Below are 18,745 nucleotides of genomic sequence, written 5' to 3'. Positions count from 1 at the left end.
GACGTCTTAGTGTATTACCAACAGTAACCTTGGAAACGGTGGTCCCAGCTCTTTTCAGGTCATTGACCAGCTCCTCCTGTGTAGTTCTGGGCTGATTTCTCACCTTTCTTAGGATCATTGAGACCCCACGAGGTAAGATCTTGCATGGAGCCCCAGTCCGAGGGAGATTGACAGTCATGTTTAGCTTCTTCCATTTTCTAATGATTGCTCCAACAGTGGACCTTTTTTCACCAAGCTGCTTGGCAATTTCCCCGTAGCCCTTTCCAGCCTTGTGGAGGTGTACAATTTTGTCTCTAGTGTCTTTGGACAGCTCTTTGGTCTTGGCCATGTTAGTAGTTGGATTCTTACTGATTGTATGGGGTGGACAGGTGTCTTTATGCAGCTAACGACCTCAAACAGGTGCATCTAATTTAGGATAATAAATGGAGTGGAGGTGGACATTTTAAAGGCAGACTAACAGGTCTTTGAGGGTCAGAATTCTAGCTGATAGACAGGTGTTCAAATACTTATTTGCAGCTGTATCATACAAATAAATAGTTAAAAAATCATATATTGTGATTTCTGGATTTTTTTTTTGTAGATTATGTCTCTCACAGTGGACATGCACCTACGATGACAATTTCAGACCCCTCCATGATTTCTAAGTGGGAGAACTTGCAAAATAGCAGGGTGTTCAAATACTTATTTTCCTCACTGTATATACAGTAGTTATAATCTTGCATTTTTTCACAGGCAGAGGAGGTATCTGGCCTACCGCCAGTTTGTCAGCTGGGTGTGGGGGTACTTGGGCCATGGCAATAGAATAGTGATCCCATCCTGTGTCGTGGTCAGTATCAGCCAGCAGTATCCAGACCCTGAGGGAAATTATGTTGGCTTCTTACACCACTAGATCTCTCTATATCTATATATATATCTATATCTATATATATCTATATCTATATATATATATATATATATATATATATATATAATGTATATCTATCTATCTATCTATCTATCTATATATATATATATATATATCCTCTCTATGTTGTCCTGACCCTGACTCCAGGCACTGTCTGTTAATGATTGAAATTAAACATCATATGAATTAAAATAATCAACCAGAAAGAATAGACTGCCATGTCATTTGTGTTTGAGGTCTGCCAAGACGCAAAATAAAGTGCATCAGTGGCTGAAGCGAGATACATAGGCAGCAACAGCCTCTTGCTTGTCTGGTCTGTGGAACTGAGAACACAGGGTGTCTGGGATCTTCAGTTCCTGAAGCTCAACAGTGAATTTTGCTGGTTCATGCAGCACCTCGTCGAAGAAGACGCGCATTAGGTTGTCCACATAGGCTGGGAAGAAAAGATAATCATTAATCTGTATGTACCAAAAAAATAAATAAAAATAAAACAATTATTGATATGTCTTTAATCTACCATATGATGGTTTTTTCTTCAGTGGCTGGATCGTGTGTTTTCCTTTCTTGTGCTTGGGGTATTTGATCTTGTATGCTGGTGTTCCGTCTCTAGACGTCAGCTGTTCCCTGTTTCCATTTTCATTAAAATGCAGCGAAGCGAGATACAACCTGAAATCACAAATATATAAAATGGCCATCCGAAAAAACAAATGAATAAATTCCAACCTGGATTCAACTAATGCTGCGTTCACACCAAACGCGAATAGCACGTCAAATTCGCGCCTGCCGCGTCTAGTTATACGCTTGACCACTTTGTGTTAATTCGCGCGTCAAGAGCGAAATTGACGCGCGTAAAATCAAAAGTTTGAAATGAAATTTACGCGCATCACACGCGTCGGAGGCGAAAGTTTCGAAACCTGTTGGCGGCCATCTTTTTTAGATGTTTATCGAGCATTAGCAGTAGCATTAATCGAGAGAGTCACCGCTCGTATATGCTCTGGAGAGCAGAAACAGCTGCGTAGGGGACATCGTCGCTGTACTCGGGTCCACCAGACCCTCCGGAGGGTTTCAGGAGTTTCACAATTTGCTCCAGGAGGTAGGTTTGGTGGACCTAACGGTGAGGACGCTGACGAGGACAGCGTAGGCCGTATAAGCCTCGGCCTCGAGTGGTCGCTGCATGACGAGCCCGCGCTGTACAGCCCGGCGCGAGGTTCACCCTCGCCCGCACCAACCTAATCTGTCATTTATTTTTGTTTTGATAATAAATGGAGCCAGCCTCCAAAAGTGAAACCTGTCCTGTGATTTTTTTTTAAAAGTTTTTATACACTAAATTGTGTTTGTTGTCTTTACATTAGATTAATAAAGTTTCATATAATCTAGAATAGATATGGAATAAATAGCATTCAATAAAAAATGAGTATCTCTCATATTGAAATCGAGTTTTTATGTGAAAGATTTGCTTTGTTGTGCATTTTAGTCATATTACAAAATAATTTATTGAGGCCAAACATAAAATAACATTATAAACTGTCAGTTCACCACGTGACAGCAGCAAGCAGGCTCCTGATTGGTTAACGCGGCGCGAATTGACGCAGAAGTTCAGATTTTCCAACTCGGGCGGCAGACGCGAATTCGCGTCAAACGCGTGAATGCACAAAAAGCACTAATAAAATCATTCGCGCGTAACGCGCTTAACGCGCCAGAAGCTCAATTCGCGCGAACTTGACGCGCGAATGAGGCGAAATCGCGTCTACCGCGCCGCAGGAATTTTTTACGTGCGTAACGCGTCTTTGCATTGACTTAACATTGAAATCACTCGCGCCTGACGCACTATTCGCGTCCGGTGTGAACGCACCATAAGAATATAGGTGAGAGACAGGTGTGTGCTTTTCAAAATAACAAATAAATTGACTATTCTGTTTACCTGCATAGCATTCCCCTGTAGGAGAAGACGACATTTTTGGGGGCAAATCGCAGAATGACGCTGTGGAAACCCTCAATGGCCGATGTTTGGTGCTTTGGGCTGAGTTTTGCCACACCTTTTAAGAGGTATTTGTTTGACACAATCCTCTGCAGTTTAAACAAAGCCGTTGATGCTGCAATTAAAATATTGATAGCATTAATATTAGAATATTCTTTTTCCATACACATATCCAATATCACTTTTAGGAAAGTTGTGCAATAGCACAAACAAGTTGGCAAATTAATGTTGATATGTATTATTTATAGAAAACAAAAGCATGGATACCGGTACACTAAATGATCTTGAGATTACATGCCTGATTTCAACCACTTTTTCGGGCGGCTTCCATCCAAGGCAGGGTGCAGACACTCAGGGAAGAGGACGTTTGTTGTCATGGCTGTGGATGTTCTGGACATGATTACTGAATGAGGTCCACTTAGCTACAGCTTCTTCACCCGATGAGGAAGAGATGGCACACCAGTACAGATGGTTTACCAGGCTCTGCTGCCATCTCTTTAACTCATTGCAGTCCTTCATCTTTGCCAGAGCCTCTACTTTCTTCGAAACACCTGAATGGCGAGAATGAGCAAATGGAAGTCTGTTACATGGGACCGTGTATATCAAAGTTCAAGAACCATGTGAATAACAATTTTTTAAATTTACTTCACCTTTGGCAACATGCCAAACATCATAAAAGTGCTCAATATCGTTCCTCTCAATTCTCAAAAACTTCTGGATTTGAGAGTGTCTGTCAGTAACATTTGATGCAACTTTCACAGCAGATTTTTCCAGGAAATCGAGACTCCTAATCAGGCCCTCTTTCTCCATTTTGGCACTGCCGCCACATTCGTTACTCTGTGGGGATAGAGAAAACAATATTGCACAAACACATGATTTTTTTTTTCTATTTCACATCAACATTCTGTCATAGGTGAGATATTAAAATAAATGATTAATGCAGAAGGTCAGACTGTCATATTCACCATGTGACATTTATTTTCATAGATTGATTTTAAACTGTGAATTATTCAGGTTTTGCACATGAGCATAAATGAATAAAATCTAATTCAGAAATAAATTAAATGTTTTTATTGGGCTCCTAGACTTCTGGGGGAAATCAAACTTTACCATTTCTACGTGAGCATGTAGTCCAAAATGCACAAAAGTACAAGACAATATCCTGTACCTTTTGGACTAAGTGGGCATGTGCCATAATCTCACCTGCACCAACTGGACATCAATAATTTTTCCCGTGTTGAGGTCCATCATTGAGGAAGGGTGCTTTCACATCTGTAGTTCGGTACATTTGGTCCGGACCAAGGGAGAAAAATGATACTTTGTAGCATTTTTCAGGCGTTTTGGTTTCTTTTCACACCACACTTATCGCTCTGGTCCGGATCAGTTTATGAAACGAACCAAAATGCAGTCATGTGACAACATCCACATCACTCGTTGGCCAGATGGGTCTTGAACGTATTTTCATAACTGCACTTCGATTGTCAGAATTAACGTGCAGGAAAATTCCAACAGAACTCCCGGAATTAAGCAAAGAGGAGGAACATCCGGCAGACAACACACCACTTTTTACTATGGAGAGACGACTGCGTGGGCTGATTGTATCCCTAGTCATAGTTTATTATATAGTTTGTCCAAAGCGAGGATGCGGCTTAAAAAAAAATTTTATTCAATGCACGCGGCGAGTCACTTCAGGAGGAGGCGACGCGTGCATAACACGCCACCGTTTACTATGGAGAGACGACTGCGTGGGCTGATTGTATCCTTGGTCATAGGTTATTATAGTTTACACCACTTTAGACAAACAATAATATTTGAGAATGAAGCGAGGATGCGGCTGTTAATAATTTCTATCAGGCTCCGCACCTCCTCACAACTCCAAGTTTGTCCGCGAGTGCAAACTGTCAACAAACATTTCTCCTCATCCCATAATCACAGCGCAGTTGACTACGGCAACTGGTTTAGTCCAAAAATGCGCATTTCTTTGGCAGTTGGTTCTGTTCGAGGTCGGATCACGTTCTCACCACAAACGAACCGCTCCAGAGTTCGTTTCAAAGCGTACCGAGACCACCTCTTCGAGCAGGTCTCGGTACGCTTGTTTGGTCCGCTTTTGGTGCGCACCCGAGTGCGATTGCCGCATTCACACCAGCCCAAACGAACCGCACCAACGGGGAAAACGAACTCTAGTGCGATTCAACCGAACTAAATGAGGCAGGTGTGAAAGCACCCTAAGAGCCATATTTTGCACAGTGTCCCGGGGTGACGGCTCTCATGTCACCCCCAAGCTCGGCTCCCCCAGGCCTACTCTTTGTTTCCTGGATCAGGTCTGCTTGGGTCCGCTTCCACACAGCGAAAACACATGGCTCCATAAATGATGAGGCATGGAGAAAATATGTGCTCTCTACTATGTTGCAGACTTTAAGTGCAGACAGAACCTGTAACACAACCAAATCTTGATGAGTTGATTATGTTTTGAAATTAGACAGAAAGTACACACACATACGTCCATTAATGCTGTATATTTTTTATCCACTTCTTGCTACATTTATTCATATTTATGTACTGTTACTTACTTTGCTGATCTGTCTAAATGACCTGCCAGTAAAGTGTACTGCAGCAGATAACTGCAGGTTGCCTGCTGGGGTGCTGCCGATGATCGGCTGACTTTTCCACTGCCTGGAATAGTCACAGAAAGGACATTTCTGTCTGATTGACAAAAATGTTCCCCTGACATACTTCTCCAGCTCACATGTCCGCTGACAAATTGGACAGTCATGGAACAGAGCAAGGAGGCAATCTTCATATACAAGATATTTTACAATATCTTGTATTGGTGTTGGAGGGCTGTGGGGTGGGTGGAGGATGAAATATATTATATTTCTTCATCTCTCTTTTCATAAAACATAATACAGCAATTCGACTACATAGTAAGTTATCACCTGACAATGGTTGAGTCACTCAAAGAAGACATGCTGGGGTGATATGTTGACTGAGAACTGTCAACTGGTTCTTCCTCAGCATCATCTAGATCCTCTGTGTCATCCAGCAATGTCTCAAGGCGTCTCCTTTTCAAAGGTGGGGGCCTTGTCTTGTCCGGTGTTGAAGTAAATCCTCCAAACTCTGCTTTCACCTCAGTATTGGTTCCAAAGGAACTGGTGGATGGATTGACTTGGATAGCTGTAATATGACAATTTTAAATATGAACAGATATGTATTACTATGACTACATATTACAGTCCAGGGGTCAATACACATCCGGTGTCACTATTTTCATAATAATAAGTGACATTCACATATTCAATTTTAAGAAACGGTGCATACAAAGAATATCTAAAAATATTAAAAACAATAGAAATCATTAGATCATGTCATTACACAAAGCAACACTTACCTTTACTTCGAATGGATTTGAGAGTATACTCTGACAGCTGGGTGGCCACAGTTGACCTTCCCCTCTTCTGTGGCTCCCACTGACAGCCTACATCTCTTGTCTGTGTGGCCGCCGCAGAAGTGACGTTACTCTGAAGAAACAGCGAAAACAGAACACAATAAATAACTTTACCATTAATCATACACTTTTCTCAGTAAGGTAGAAGTCATATAGTCAATATAGAAGCATTACAGTATTATATACACGTTAATTATTATTATCCGAAGTTAATCAAAGTTATCACCGATCACCAATCATATTTTCACTCCGAGATGTCGCGGTAAAAAACAGCTCGACTTCGCTTCGATATTTCATCCCTCCCACAGTGATCAATCAGGACATATTTAGTATCAGTGGATTGATCGGAATTTCGGGATTATTATGACGCTACTGTCACCGCTCTATCTGAAAAACTGACTGACTCTCTCACGAGTGATGAAACGACTGCGACAGGCTAAACTCGTCGCCACCCTGCGTGTGCTAGTCTAACGTTACTTGAACGGGCGCGGAATTTAGATGACGATTGATAGACAGTGAAAAGTGACTTATTTACATAATGCAGCACTGGCTTTTTTGCCAGGTAGATAACGTTAGCTGATGTAACGAGCAAACAGGCGGGATCGTTGAATTGGCTCCTGACAGAAAAGCGCCACTTTGGCCGCACTGTGCTAGCAAACAGGCGGGATCGTTGAACTAGCTCCCGACAGAAAAAAAAAAAAAACCTTACCGGTAAAGACACAGGCTGTCCAGTTGATGGTGTCTTGATGGAAGGCACTGCATCAGGCTTCAAAAATAATTTAGTGACGAAGCCCATTTTTTTCTCCTGCCAGTTGGTGAAACATTCTTCAGTGAAGTGCTGACCGCAAACCGATGTGTGGTTTTTAACATTGCCGTGACCAAGGAACATAATCCATCTATCTCTTACAGCAACATGTTTGGGTAAAGCATGAAAGCTAATACCACTATCTCTCCTCTTAGCATTGCAACCCGCTACCGCACATAGGTGTTGATCCGCCATCGTCTTCTCTACTCCTCAGAACCTGAGCGGGCGGGACTTATGAGCTTGTGGCCCCGCCCAGTGGAGTTACTACGTCACAACTCCAGTCTATTTTAAACGGCATTTTAGCGTCTGCTACTGATTCACAGACATTTGAATGCAGAAATACTCAGAAATACAACTTTGAGCTTATTTTTCTCAAGATATGTCCTCTAACATGAGAAAAATGCTACAAGAACATGTTAACACCTAGAAAAACATGATTTTCATCGGAGTGGGTCTTTAAGGCTGTGATAGGACTTCCTATTAACATAATCTGCCTCATGTTCCCCTAGAGCAGTGGAGATTGGAGCAATAGACCGCATACATGTTGCAATGACTCCTGTCATAAGATTAACAGAATAATAATAAAGATTTAAAATAATTCTTAACATGTATTATATTGTATAGTACATTTGTGAAATTTGCTTTTTGAAAAATAAATAAAAATAAAAAGTGTTCATGTGATGTCACCCTATCAATATATCTTACCGGCAATTTTATAAAAGCCCTCTTTTATTGACATGGTCGATAAATGTCCGGGGAACACTATTAATGAAACTATTCATGTACTCCTGCAGAGTGAGGACCACCTTGCGAATGGTTCGACAGACCGTGTTTTCCCCCAGCTTTTGTGCGTCACCCACCGTGCAAGTATATACCACTTGCAAAAAAACGCAACGCAGTTCCATTTGCGGTACAGTAAGGGCATGAATTCGATGTGTTAAATTCTTTATGTGCGGCTCAAGAAGTTTGCAAAGATAAGACATTCCTTCCGCGGAAAATCTGTGTCTTTCATACAAGTAACTATCATGAAAGGCAAGGGGATTTTGTCTGGCTAAAAACTCTCTCTACAAAGTGCTCGTCAAACAATTTGCGCTGAGATGTCCACCGGATTTAGAAGAAAAGGTGAAGTCATTGCAACAGACACTGGGAATAAGTTACGTCACCTATATGTTTCTTTGCTCTCAGCTGATTGGTCAAACTTAGGTCTGAGATCTTGAATCCAGAACATAACCTGCCCCGGAGCAGGTTAGCCGTGCAGCGTAAGATACCATGGCAACGAACACCGATTAAAGCCGAGCTACTTTCATAGTACCTAAAACCCAGGGTTGGCGGAAACTGAAACATAGCTGGCTAGCCACCTAAACCGGCTTCATGGTACAGGCCCCAGGTTATGGTGTGGAAAGGGAAGCATGGTTCTTCTCTCTTAGTTCACCCAATCTGTTTAGAGTCCAGGTTGAGAAACTATTGTTTCAAGCTCAATCAAGTAAGTGTTTTTCTTTGTCTGATTTATGTCAACTGTGGTTATTTCCTGTGTAAACTGTATTTAGTTTGTTGGGTTTTACGGTTGTTGTTTGTTTTGAAACCAGCGTGCTAATGCTAGTATGTATGTTTTGTTTGTAGAAGGACTCTTTGAGTATCATCTATTTTCCTTTTTGTCAATGAGGCTCAAGATTGAAATTCCAACAGGAACATGAATTCCTAATGGACAGGGGCTTCAAAGCCCGACTGCGTTCGTTTGGGATTTGGAGTCATTGTGGATTGTTACTAATTGCTGCTTCACCTCAGTCACGGGACTATTATTCTATTCCTCTCCATCACTGCAAATGGAACAAATGGAACATCTTGTAGCATGTCTCACTAGGAGTGGATAGGGAGACGGTTACAAATATATATATATATATATATATATATATATATATATATATATATATATGTATATCTTAAAAGAAGTGTTATTTGGTTATATATACATATTGTACATTTTTGAGGTAAATTCATGTCAATTGTTACTCTAATTGAATCATCTGGGTTAAAATACTGATTTGAGTTTGTATTTGAAGCAACTGGTTTAAACTACAATAAAGACAGGAAAATTAGGACCTTAAATCGAAACTAAACTTATTAATCTACAACAAATAGTCATATTTAAATTAGAGAAACCAAGAAATTCAAACCTAAGCCGAAAAGAAAAGAGGCAATTTATCAACCAAAGAGTCAAGAAAGAAAAAGTTTTGTTAAAGAATTTATTTTACTTGTTTTCGTTTTGGGTTGATCAATTGCTTTCAAATAAGAACTTGATTAGGGTTGATCATATTGTATTGTACAATATGTACCCCCCCTCCCCCCTTTTTTTGTTAAAAGTTTGACCTTACATTTGGTTTATCTTTGTCATTTATTATTTACTGTTCATTACATTCATTACATCAACACAAAGAAAAAAAAAATTATAACAGCCAATAGAACAAAAATCTAAAACCTCAAACTTGTGTGTTGTGTGTGCTTTGCCTCCTTCGAGCTTTGTATCTTCTGATTGGCCCATTGATCTGTCTCAGTGTATTGAACCAAATTGTAGTTGCTACCTGTAAGCATTGAGTCAATTTTGTTGTGTATACTTCTGTCGAGTGGGTGTTACATAAAGCCTTGCAGAATTATTACAGGGGGGCTATTCTAAATAATCAAGGGTCACTGGAAATATGGGCAGGTCTCCTCCACTCCATGTCTAGTGATGAAAGTCCTACACACACTAGGTGTAATCCATCCTGGTGTTAGTACAGGAGAGCAGAGGGGAATGGAAAAAAGTCAGAGAGCCATAGTCTTCACACAGGAAACTTTTTATCACGGGAGATGGGTCAGAAGCTCATCCCTGTCTATCACCGGATGTCCAGTGACAGCCTGCTCAAACGCCAACGAATGCTTTAACTCGGTCATATGGGCCCGATGTCCAAAAACAGTCTTTGTGGGGAAAAGCAGAGTTGAGGCTGCAGCCAGTATGGCTATTTCTATATTTAATGAGGGTGCCTCTGCCATGCTGGCTGTGATGGAGAAACTGTGGCTTTAGAGCACAGTCGTAACTGTCAATGCAATGAAGGATGACGACATGGTTAGGATTTCAAAAGCCAATAGTGTCCATTCTGCTAGTGCAAAACGGAGACGTAAAAGTGTAAGCACAGCCCAAAAAGTGAAAAGACACCAGCAGGAGATGGAGGAGGGCCCTACATATGGTGCTGGCATGGATATGTAGACTGTAAATTAACTTGGGGGAACTACGTGTAAAGGTTGTGTTCTGTCAGTTTGAAGTTTGTGATGTAATGGTCTTCAGTTGAAGGCCATGTTGATGTGTTAATCCAAACAAGTTCATTTAGCCTACTATTTGTATTTATAAGTGATTCTTTCTTATACGACAGGCTTAAAGTTTGTTGTCATACTTTGACAGTTTCGACTGCTGACTCTGCAGTCATCTTCAGAAGCGTCACGTGATGTTGCTGTGACGTTCTACTGTGGGTGTGATATATTTCGTTTTTGTCACACCTGTGTGATGGACTGGTGATGTGTTGTTTTGGGTGTTATGATCAGTGATGCATGAAGCAATAATGAGTTTTGGATGTTAAACAGTGTGATACATGGATTTTACTTGGACTTAAAGCATATTTTGCCTGTAATTCATGGCTTTCAAATTTCAATAGAAATTAGTGGAATTTTGCCATAAAAATCTTTAAAGGCCGTTTTCTCAAAATGATTTTTTTCTCACACTCCTAGTGACGATTTTCCACTTATGTAGCACCTACATACACCAAACTTTACAGACATATTCCTAACTATATTGTGAAGGTTTGTCCAGAGGGATTTGTTGATATATATCATTCTTGGCCTGATTTAAATAACATTTTATGAAAAATAGGGCGGAAATCAATTTTTGAAGACTATTGGGAGTATTTTCTGATTTACAGGGTAACATAAGGAGCAATTCATAATCCCCTCTGGTAATGTCTTTTCATTGAATATATCAACAAAATGCAACAATAATTTTGAACATTGTTTTTTTCAATGGTCAGATTCGTCACTTCAAAATATATGCAAATTAGTGCATATTTAGATATAGCCTGATTAGCATGTTTAAACAAAATTACAGAGAACTTGCAATAGATTTTTTTTTTCTCATATTCATGTGAGTAATCAACTGGTAAAGTTTCATGGTGATATGTCCAAGTTAAAATTTTTAACTTCACCTGTAGTGTCTCGCCTTAATTAAACAGTTTAATTGTTCAAAACTAATGTAAAATAAATGTTCAAATGTCAATGATGTTCTACTAGTAATCAAATGTTAACATGTACAATTTCAAATTTTCCCAAATAACGTTCACATTAAAAATAAAGTTGAAAACTAAAATATCTATGTTGCCTATAAATAGGCTACTTCAAGTTCTGTTCTGTTGTTGTATTTTAAATAGCATAGTTTTTGTTCTTTATGTCTCAATGTAATTACTGTGCATTATATTTACATTATTATTGTTACTCTATTTGTATTGTTACTTATGTTTTAATAAACTGTTCTTTATACAACTCTTATCTCGTGCTGACTTTTATTAACACATAGACTACTCATCTTTTCTAGACGTACACTATTTTAATGTACAATGGGCTACAGTCACACTTTAAGAAAAACAATACTTAAATATACCATATTAATTTAAAATAATTTTCCGTATTTATATTAGACAAATATTTTACCCATATTTTAATTAAAATTGCATTGTGGTTACGATAGTGAATTAAAGCTTTAAGAAGAAACGACTTTCCCCTCAACTGTATCATAAGCATCATTACTAATGTAATCAACACATTAGACACTAACGACATCTTGTGGTCAAAACATGGAAGAACCCGCCTTTCTCTCCGAGATGACCCAGCCATTTTTAGCCTATTTCATATAATAAATCCAAATAAAAAAATACTCTTTCAAATATATTTTTACTTTAAAATGTTTATTAAATCAGTCTCTGAATAGCCTACATTTCTGCGGGGGGTAAATGGGCAAAGTGGTCATATTTTATAAAAATAAATGTTGGCTACTTTATCATAAAATAGTCAGTTGAAGTACGTAATATCTCCAATAACGTCTGCAACCAGACGTTATTGGAGATATTACGTACTTCAACTGACTATTTTATGATAAAGTAGCCTACATTTATTTTTATAAAATATGACTTGAGCGCTCAGACTCAGTCACCTGCTCTTCCTCTGCAAGTGACGTCACTAGCAATCACATGTTGAAACCACTGTATAGTTTACTGTACCTGTTTTTTTATTTTTTGGGGGATGAAAACATTGTTAATAGCAAAATCCATCTTGTGAAATATATTGTAAAATACAACATGTAATAAATAAACACTGGGAAAGTTACTTAAAAAGCAGTTGTTTTCCACGGTAGGTGCATTACACTATTTTACTGTAATTGTAGCTGACTAATAGGGGCACAAACACATTTATACATATTTCTTTCATCAAATAAACATTAGAAAATACTGCTCTGAAACAATTTGTGTTGAGAAGACCACTATATAATGACGTAAAAGTTGATGATGATGCCAAAAAGATTTGCATGTGCAGGGTAAGATTTGTGGAAGTGTACGTAAGATTGTAAATTAAATTTAAATTCATATTTATGTTTATGTCGTTAGCATGAAGCTGCAGTTTCACAATACATGAATTACACTTATAGTACAGAACAAAACAACAGTAAATGTTGCAAATCTTTTTATTTACGCTTGAAACACAATTTACACGTTTACACCTGCCATTTTATAATCTTTTAACATACCATACCAACATTTTACATATGATTCCCCCTCCAGAAGACTAATTGTTGATTAAACATGATGAATGTATTTATGATTATTTTTTCCTGCATTAAACACTTTAATTTAATCTATAAACAGTACTATTATTATTGTTATTATTATTGTGTGTGTGTATATATATATATTAGGGGTGTAACGATACATGTATTCGTATTGAACCGTTCGGTATGAGGCTTTCGGTTCGGTTTTCGGTACGCATTTTCAAACCGAACGGTTCGTTGGACCATTTTTCCTGGCGAGCAAAATTTCGTTATTTCAAATGTAGGCAGGTCGCGTGCGACCACAACATTGCCCAACATCAAATGGCAAACGTAATGGAAGCGGAACGAAACTGGGGTGCGTTTCCCGAAAGCATCGTTGGCCAACTATGGTCGCAAGTTCCGTCGTTACCAATAGAGTTCAATGGACATTGCGATGAACTTGCGACCATAGTTGGCCAACGATGCTTTCGGGAAACGCACCCCTGCTTGTTATTGTGTGGTTGAAGGACCGTTTATCAGTTTGGACCAGTGCAGCGCGAGCCGATCGTGATCATGGGACACTGTTACTACACAGCGCTATTAAGAGATCCAGTAAAGAAAGCATTTGAATTCACCACAAAAATAATAACATCGCTACGAGATCTAGTGAGAAATATTCACATTTCTCCGTTATTAACGGATCAAACAGCGCTGACGTGGAAGCCAGGAAGAAACATTGTGCCATGAATGAACTAACCAGTGTCCACAGATCAGTAACATTCACCATGGATTTACTGTAGTAACACTAACTGCAACCATGTAAGTTTGGCAGGAATAGTCGGCTAATGCTTTCAAGTAACATTACGTTGGTTTTATTTTTACATTATGAATAAAATTGCTGCCCTCAAATGTTAATCTGAACTAAAATAAACCTTTGTTTAAAACTACTACAATATTACGTTTCATTTTTTCCAAGGAGCTGTTTTGTTTTATATGCTCCTAAGAAGAGTCAATTATAGTTCCAGAATTGCTCAAAGTAAAAAAATATCATACTTTATGATGTTAGTTTTAATAAAAAAAATGAATAAAAAAAATGAAATCAAGAAAATTTCTCTGGCATTTCTTTCTTTTTGCTGTATCGAAAACGTACCGAACCGTGACACAAGTGTATTGTATCGAACCGAACCGTAAATTTTGTGAACCATTACACTCCTAATATATATATATATATATATATATATATATATATATATATCTCAGTGGCGGCTGCTGGTCTTTCAAAGAGGGGAAGCTCATTTTTGGCCTACATCATAAAAATTGTCTATTTATTTAAACGTAAATTCAACGTTCCTTTTCAGGAAAATGCTCTGTGACCCTGTCGTACCAACTCTTCAGCTCAGTCTTTTCCAGTGACTTGACCAGTGTCCTCTCAATGGCCAGCAGAGTTAAATATAATTGTATAAATGTAATAATATAATAAAGGTATAAATAATAATATAATATAGTATAGTATAATACTACTATATATTTTTTTTTAATAATGATTTTTTAATTATTGCTACTAATAATAAAAATATATAATAAGTAATAATATAATAAATGTAAAAATGTGTAATTGTTTGAAATGTATTATGAAAATTGGCTAGCAATTTCAACACGCAAATACCAAGAAATAGGTTGCAGTAGATTGTCTTTCGACTACACTTGAAAAATCCGCGATGGGACTGAGCTCGAATAGCTTCAGCATCAGCGACTTTTTATTGTATGAAATCGCTGTCAATCAAGAGGAGATGCAGTCTTTCGACAGACCCTCCAATCATCACGCAGAAGCCCAGAGTCCAGGCCAGCCCACTCCTCATTCACTCCCAGAGACGCTGAGCGTCCGCGGGCGGGACATAATCGCAGCATTTATCCAATGACCATCTAGTTTCGAAGCACTGAAAAAAACTGTTCAAAGCAGACCCACTGAAGTCAATGGACGCTGGGCTTCAACAGGGAAATGCACCGTGATGCTACGGGAATGTATGAGAAGGAAATCGAGTCAGCCGACCTGCTATATGTAGCTGATTCTGAACGAACTCGTCTTTGAGATGAACGTTTTCTAACGCATTTTAAGTCAATAAAATGTTAACACAATAGTACATATTTGACCATTCATTTTTTGTACATTATAGGGGAGGCCGAGCTTCCCTAACAGTCTTAAAGAAATCCCCACTGATATATATATATATAACCCAGCATTTTTTTTGAGTGTACAGTAATCTATTGCAAATTTCAAACACACACATTTTACCTCATTAATACAGGTTCATATGTTAATGATTCTTCATGATTTCCATCTTAAATCATACACTGAAGGTTCAGAATTATTGGAATCACATTCTGCAAAGCTCCTGTTCTCTTAAGGGAAACAGCAGGAAACCACTGAAAGTGTTGTGGTTATCCTGGTCATCATATATCCTCCTGCCAGACCAAAGTCTCACATAGACAACATCTCCAACCTCCAGGATCAACACAACTCCATTCGAGGAGTTTAACACACTCTGAGGCTGATGACCATATGCCGAAACCACACGCTCTCCATTCTTATAAATGGATGCAGCTGCTACAGTTGGTCCATGACCCAATACAGAGATTCTGAACATGTACGCTCCTTTCAGTGGGGCTATGAAAACACCTAAATCAAATAACAAGAGATACAGAATCAGCTGTTTCCTGTATGATTGCTTTATTATCAAGCACACTGTGTAATATTTTCAAAAGATGGCAGATCATTTCAGGCTGTTTACATGACAACAATGTACTAAATATGGACAAGTTTTTTCTTTGCATTTTTCACAGACAGTCAAAACAATCCCCATTAACACGGGTTCGTGGAAACTACTTTAAACGCTGTATTCTGCTGCCTGGCCAGTAGGTGGCAACATCACTTTGTAAAGAAACACCACACACCTATAGACTGATCACGTATTACGCATGACATCACAGTTTTCACAAATTCACGTTTTTGTTGTTTACACGGAGACGATAATGATATTGTTTCCAAAAACTTGCACTTTGAAGCCCAAATTCAAACGTTTGTGTTTTCAGTCCCCCAATGAATGAACGTGTGAATGAACGGCCAAAGCGCATAAACCTGAATCACATACAAATCTTTACGTGTTTAATTGAAACTGGTGTCATGTAAACAGCCCGTAATTCTCTAATACACATTACACAACTGTAGAGAGGTCTGAATGGAGCAGAAGGGTTTTCATTATTATAAACTGAGTTTTATGACTCATTTCATTGATCATTACCTGTAATTGGGTTGTAGGCGTTCCCTATGTTTGTGAAGATGTCCCTGTAGGTTAGTGTGATTTCAGTGGTAAAAGGACCAATATATCCACTGCCAGATTTCATCAGTCCAGCAGAAAAAGCTATTTCTCTGTCTGTTATTGAAAAACATAAGCAATATTGTGATATATTACTATATTACACTGAGAATGTACAGGTGAAACTCGAAAAATTTGAATATCGTGCAAAAGTTTGTGTATTTCAGTAATTCAAATTAAAAGGTGAAACTAATACATTTAGTATATATAACTATATACATATGCATGATTATACTGTTCAGATGGCTGACATTTCTGTATTTAAAATCCTTTTTTTTATTGTTTTCATATAATATTCTAATTTTCTGAGATTTTGAATTTGGGGTTTTCATAAGCTGTAAGCCATTATCATCAAAATTATAACTTTTGCATGATATTCTAATTTTTCGAGTTTCACCTGTATACACTGAATTTAACATCATTCAAGCACACTTTCACCTCTATTTTCCTTTCTCAATTCCACTTGACCCAGAGTAAGATTTGACATTTCTGTGAAGGAATAAAGATTCTGTTAAATGACATTTACACTGTTTATTGTAATAGATAACACAATTTACACAGTATACATTCAATTTTATACTAACATTTACACTATGCAATGTATTGCATTGGTGTTTTACTTTGAGGATCATTGATAAAAGAGTGAATGTTTTGGTGAGGTACCGTCATTTTTCTTGTTCAGCTCTTCCAGGATAACATCATTTTTCTTGTTCAGCTCTTCCAGGATAAAGGTCTGTTGTTCACTCAGTTGCGTCTCTAAAGCTCTGATGTTCACTTTCTGCTCTGTAACGGTGGCGGTCAGTTCTCTGATGTTTGTTTTCTGCTCTGTAACTGTGGCGGTCAGTTCTCTGATGTTCACTTTCTGCTCTGTAACTGTGGCGGTCAGTTCTCTGATGTTCACTTTCTGCTCTGTAACGGTGGCGGTCAGTTCTCTCAGCGCTGCATGGATGTCAGTGAAGAACAGATGGTAGTTTTGTTGGCTGTCAGTTGAAGCTTCATCTCTCAAAGTGTCTGTTTGAGGTGGATTCTGTCTTCCGTCCTCAGATCTGAGCTGTTGACTGATCTCATTCTCATTGAGTCCTCCATCTACCTGATGCTGTACGACACACACAAAGGTTTCCAACAGCAGCAGTAAACATACTAAACCCTTCATTCTTCACTGATGTTTGTTTCCAGCTCTTGCTCTTCATCCTCACAGTCTCTCATGTTCCTTTTATAGTGTCCTGATTTACTGTCTTTTGTAAATGATTTACATTGCTTCAAATAAACAAGTAGTTCAAGTTAATTGTTAATCATAATCAAAGGGATGTTCCAGTTTCAGTGGATGTTTATCTCTATTCACAACATTTGTGGCATTATGTTGATCCCAACAGAAAATAACTTTGACTCATATATATATATATATATTTTATTATAATTATTATTTTATTTTTGTTATAAGATCAGCGGAGGGATAATCACAGAAGCACACACCTCCGGTCGTTGAATGGTTAAAATCTCACTTATCAGCACCTAACAAAATAAAAAAGGCTGTGACTGTGAGGAGTGATTACCTCAAAAATGTACATCGATATGCAAGTTTGAGTGACAGTGATTATCCTGACCTCTGGTATATTTCTGGCCTCTGATATAGATGGTCACATGACAGGTTTATCAGATTTATGTTGACAAAATGTTGCTGATGGAGTTTAATTCACAAAATTCCTTTAAAATGTTTTTCCCCCACATGCAACAACATCCTGTATTAACAGAAGTAGAACTGAATAAATGCATGGATTAATAAATACAAAAAGGTAGTTTGAGGAAAAAATCAATGTCATTATTTCCTTGCTGCTACTATACAACATATACATATAATTTGAATGACATGTATTACATGTATAAAACATTAAATGTAATTATTAACCTGATTTACAGCTTTTCATGTACAAGAATGCCCTAGATTTTGGGTTTCCCAGTAACTGGTTTACAATAACTTGTTTTATGGTACAATAACGTGAGCTGTTGTTTTGTGGTGTGAACTTTGGACTTTTGAACTATTATTTATTATTACATGGCTCTGTGGAATACTTGATTCTGATTGGTCAATCGCACCATCCAGCGGTAAGTTATTCCCAGATAACAATCGCTGAAAACAGAAACACAGGCATTCACCACAGCATTTACCTATATGTGACACCCTCACACCAAACCACTGCATTCACTACAAGTAAACACCACACGTGCGCCCACTGCCCCTCGAGTGCCACCGCCTGGGAAAACCTAAAAAGAACAAACAAACACATTTAAACAAACAGCTCAGCAATCCTTCATTGTCATGAACACCATGCTATGTCATTACTTCCCAACAAATGTCTAGTCAAAAAGAGGGACTCACTCAACATATGCTGAGGACACTTAAAACAATTTCCAGTGAGTTCA

At 38.3% G+C, this 18,745-nt stretch overlaps 1 protein-coding gene across 1 annotated transcript; it reads right to left on the bottom strand.

Annotated features, from left to right (window-relative positions):
- Positions 1 to 1,167: 1,167 nt before the first annotated feature.
- On the bottom strand, positions 1,168 to 3,280 carry LOC311289829 (uncharacterized protein; the record flags this gene model as incomplete). Its single annotated transcript, XM_084408077.1, has 4 exons — positions 1,168 to 1,337; positions 1,422 to 1,570; positions 2,826 to 2,997; positions 3,181 to 3,280. The coding sequence occupies 4 exons, from the start codon at positions 3,278 to 3,280 to the stop codon at positions 1,168 to 1,170; spliced, it is 591 nt and encodes a 196-aa protein (XP_084264203.1).
- Positions 3,281 to 18,745: the final 15,465 nt, after the last annotated feature.

The sequence above is a fragment of the Rutilus rutilus genome (genome assembly GCF_951802725.1).
Source record: "Rutilus rutilus genome assembly, chromosome: 4".
NCBI classification, from domain to species: Eukaryota; Metazoa; Chordata; class Actinopteri; order Cypriniformes; family Leuciscidae; genus Rutilus; species Rutilus rutilus.
This window is presented reverse-complemented; position numbering and strand designations above follow the sequence as displayed.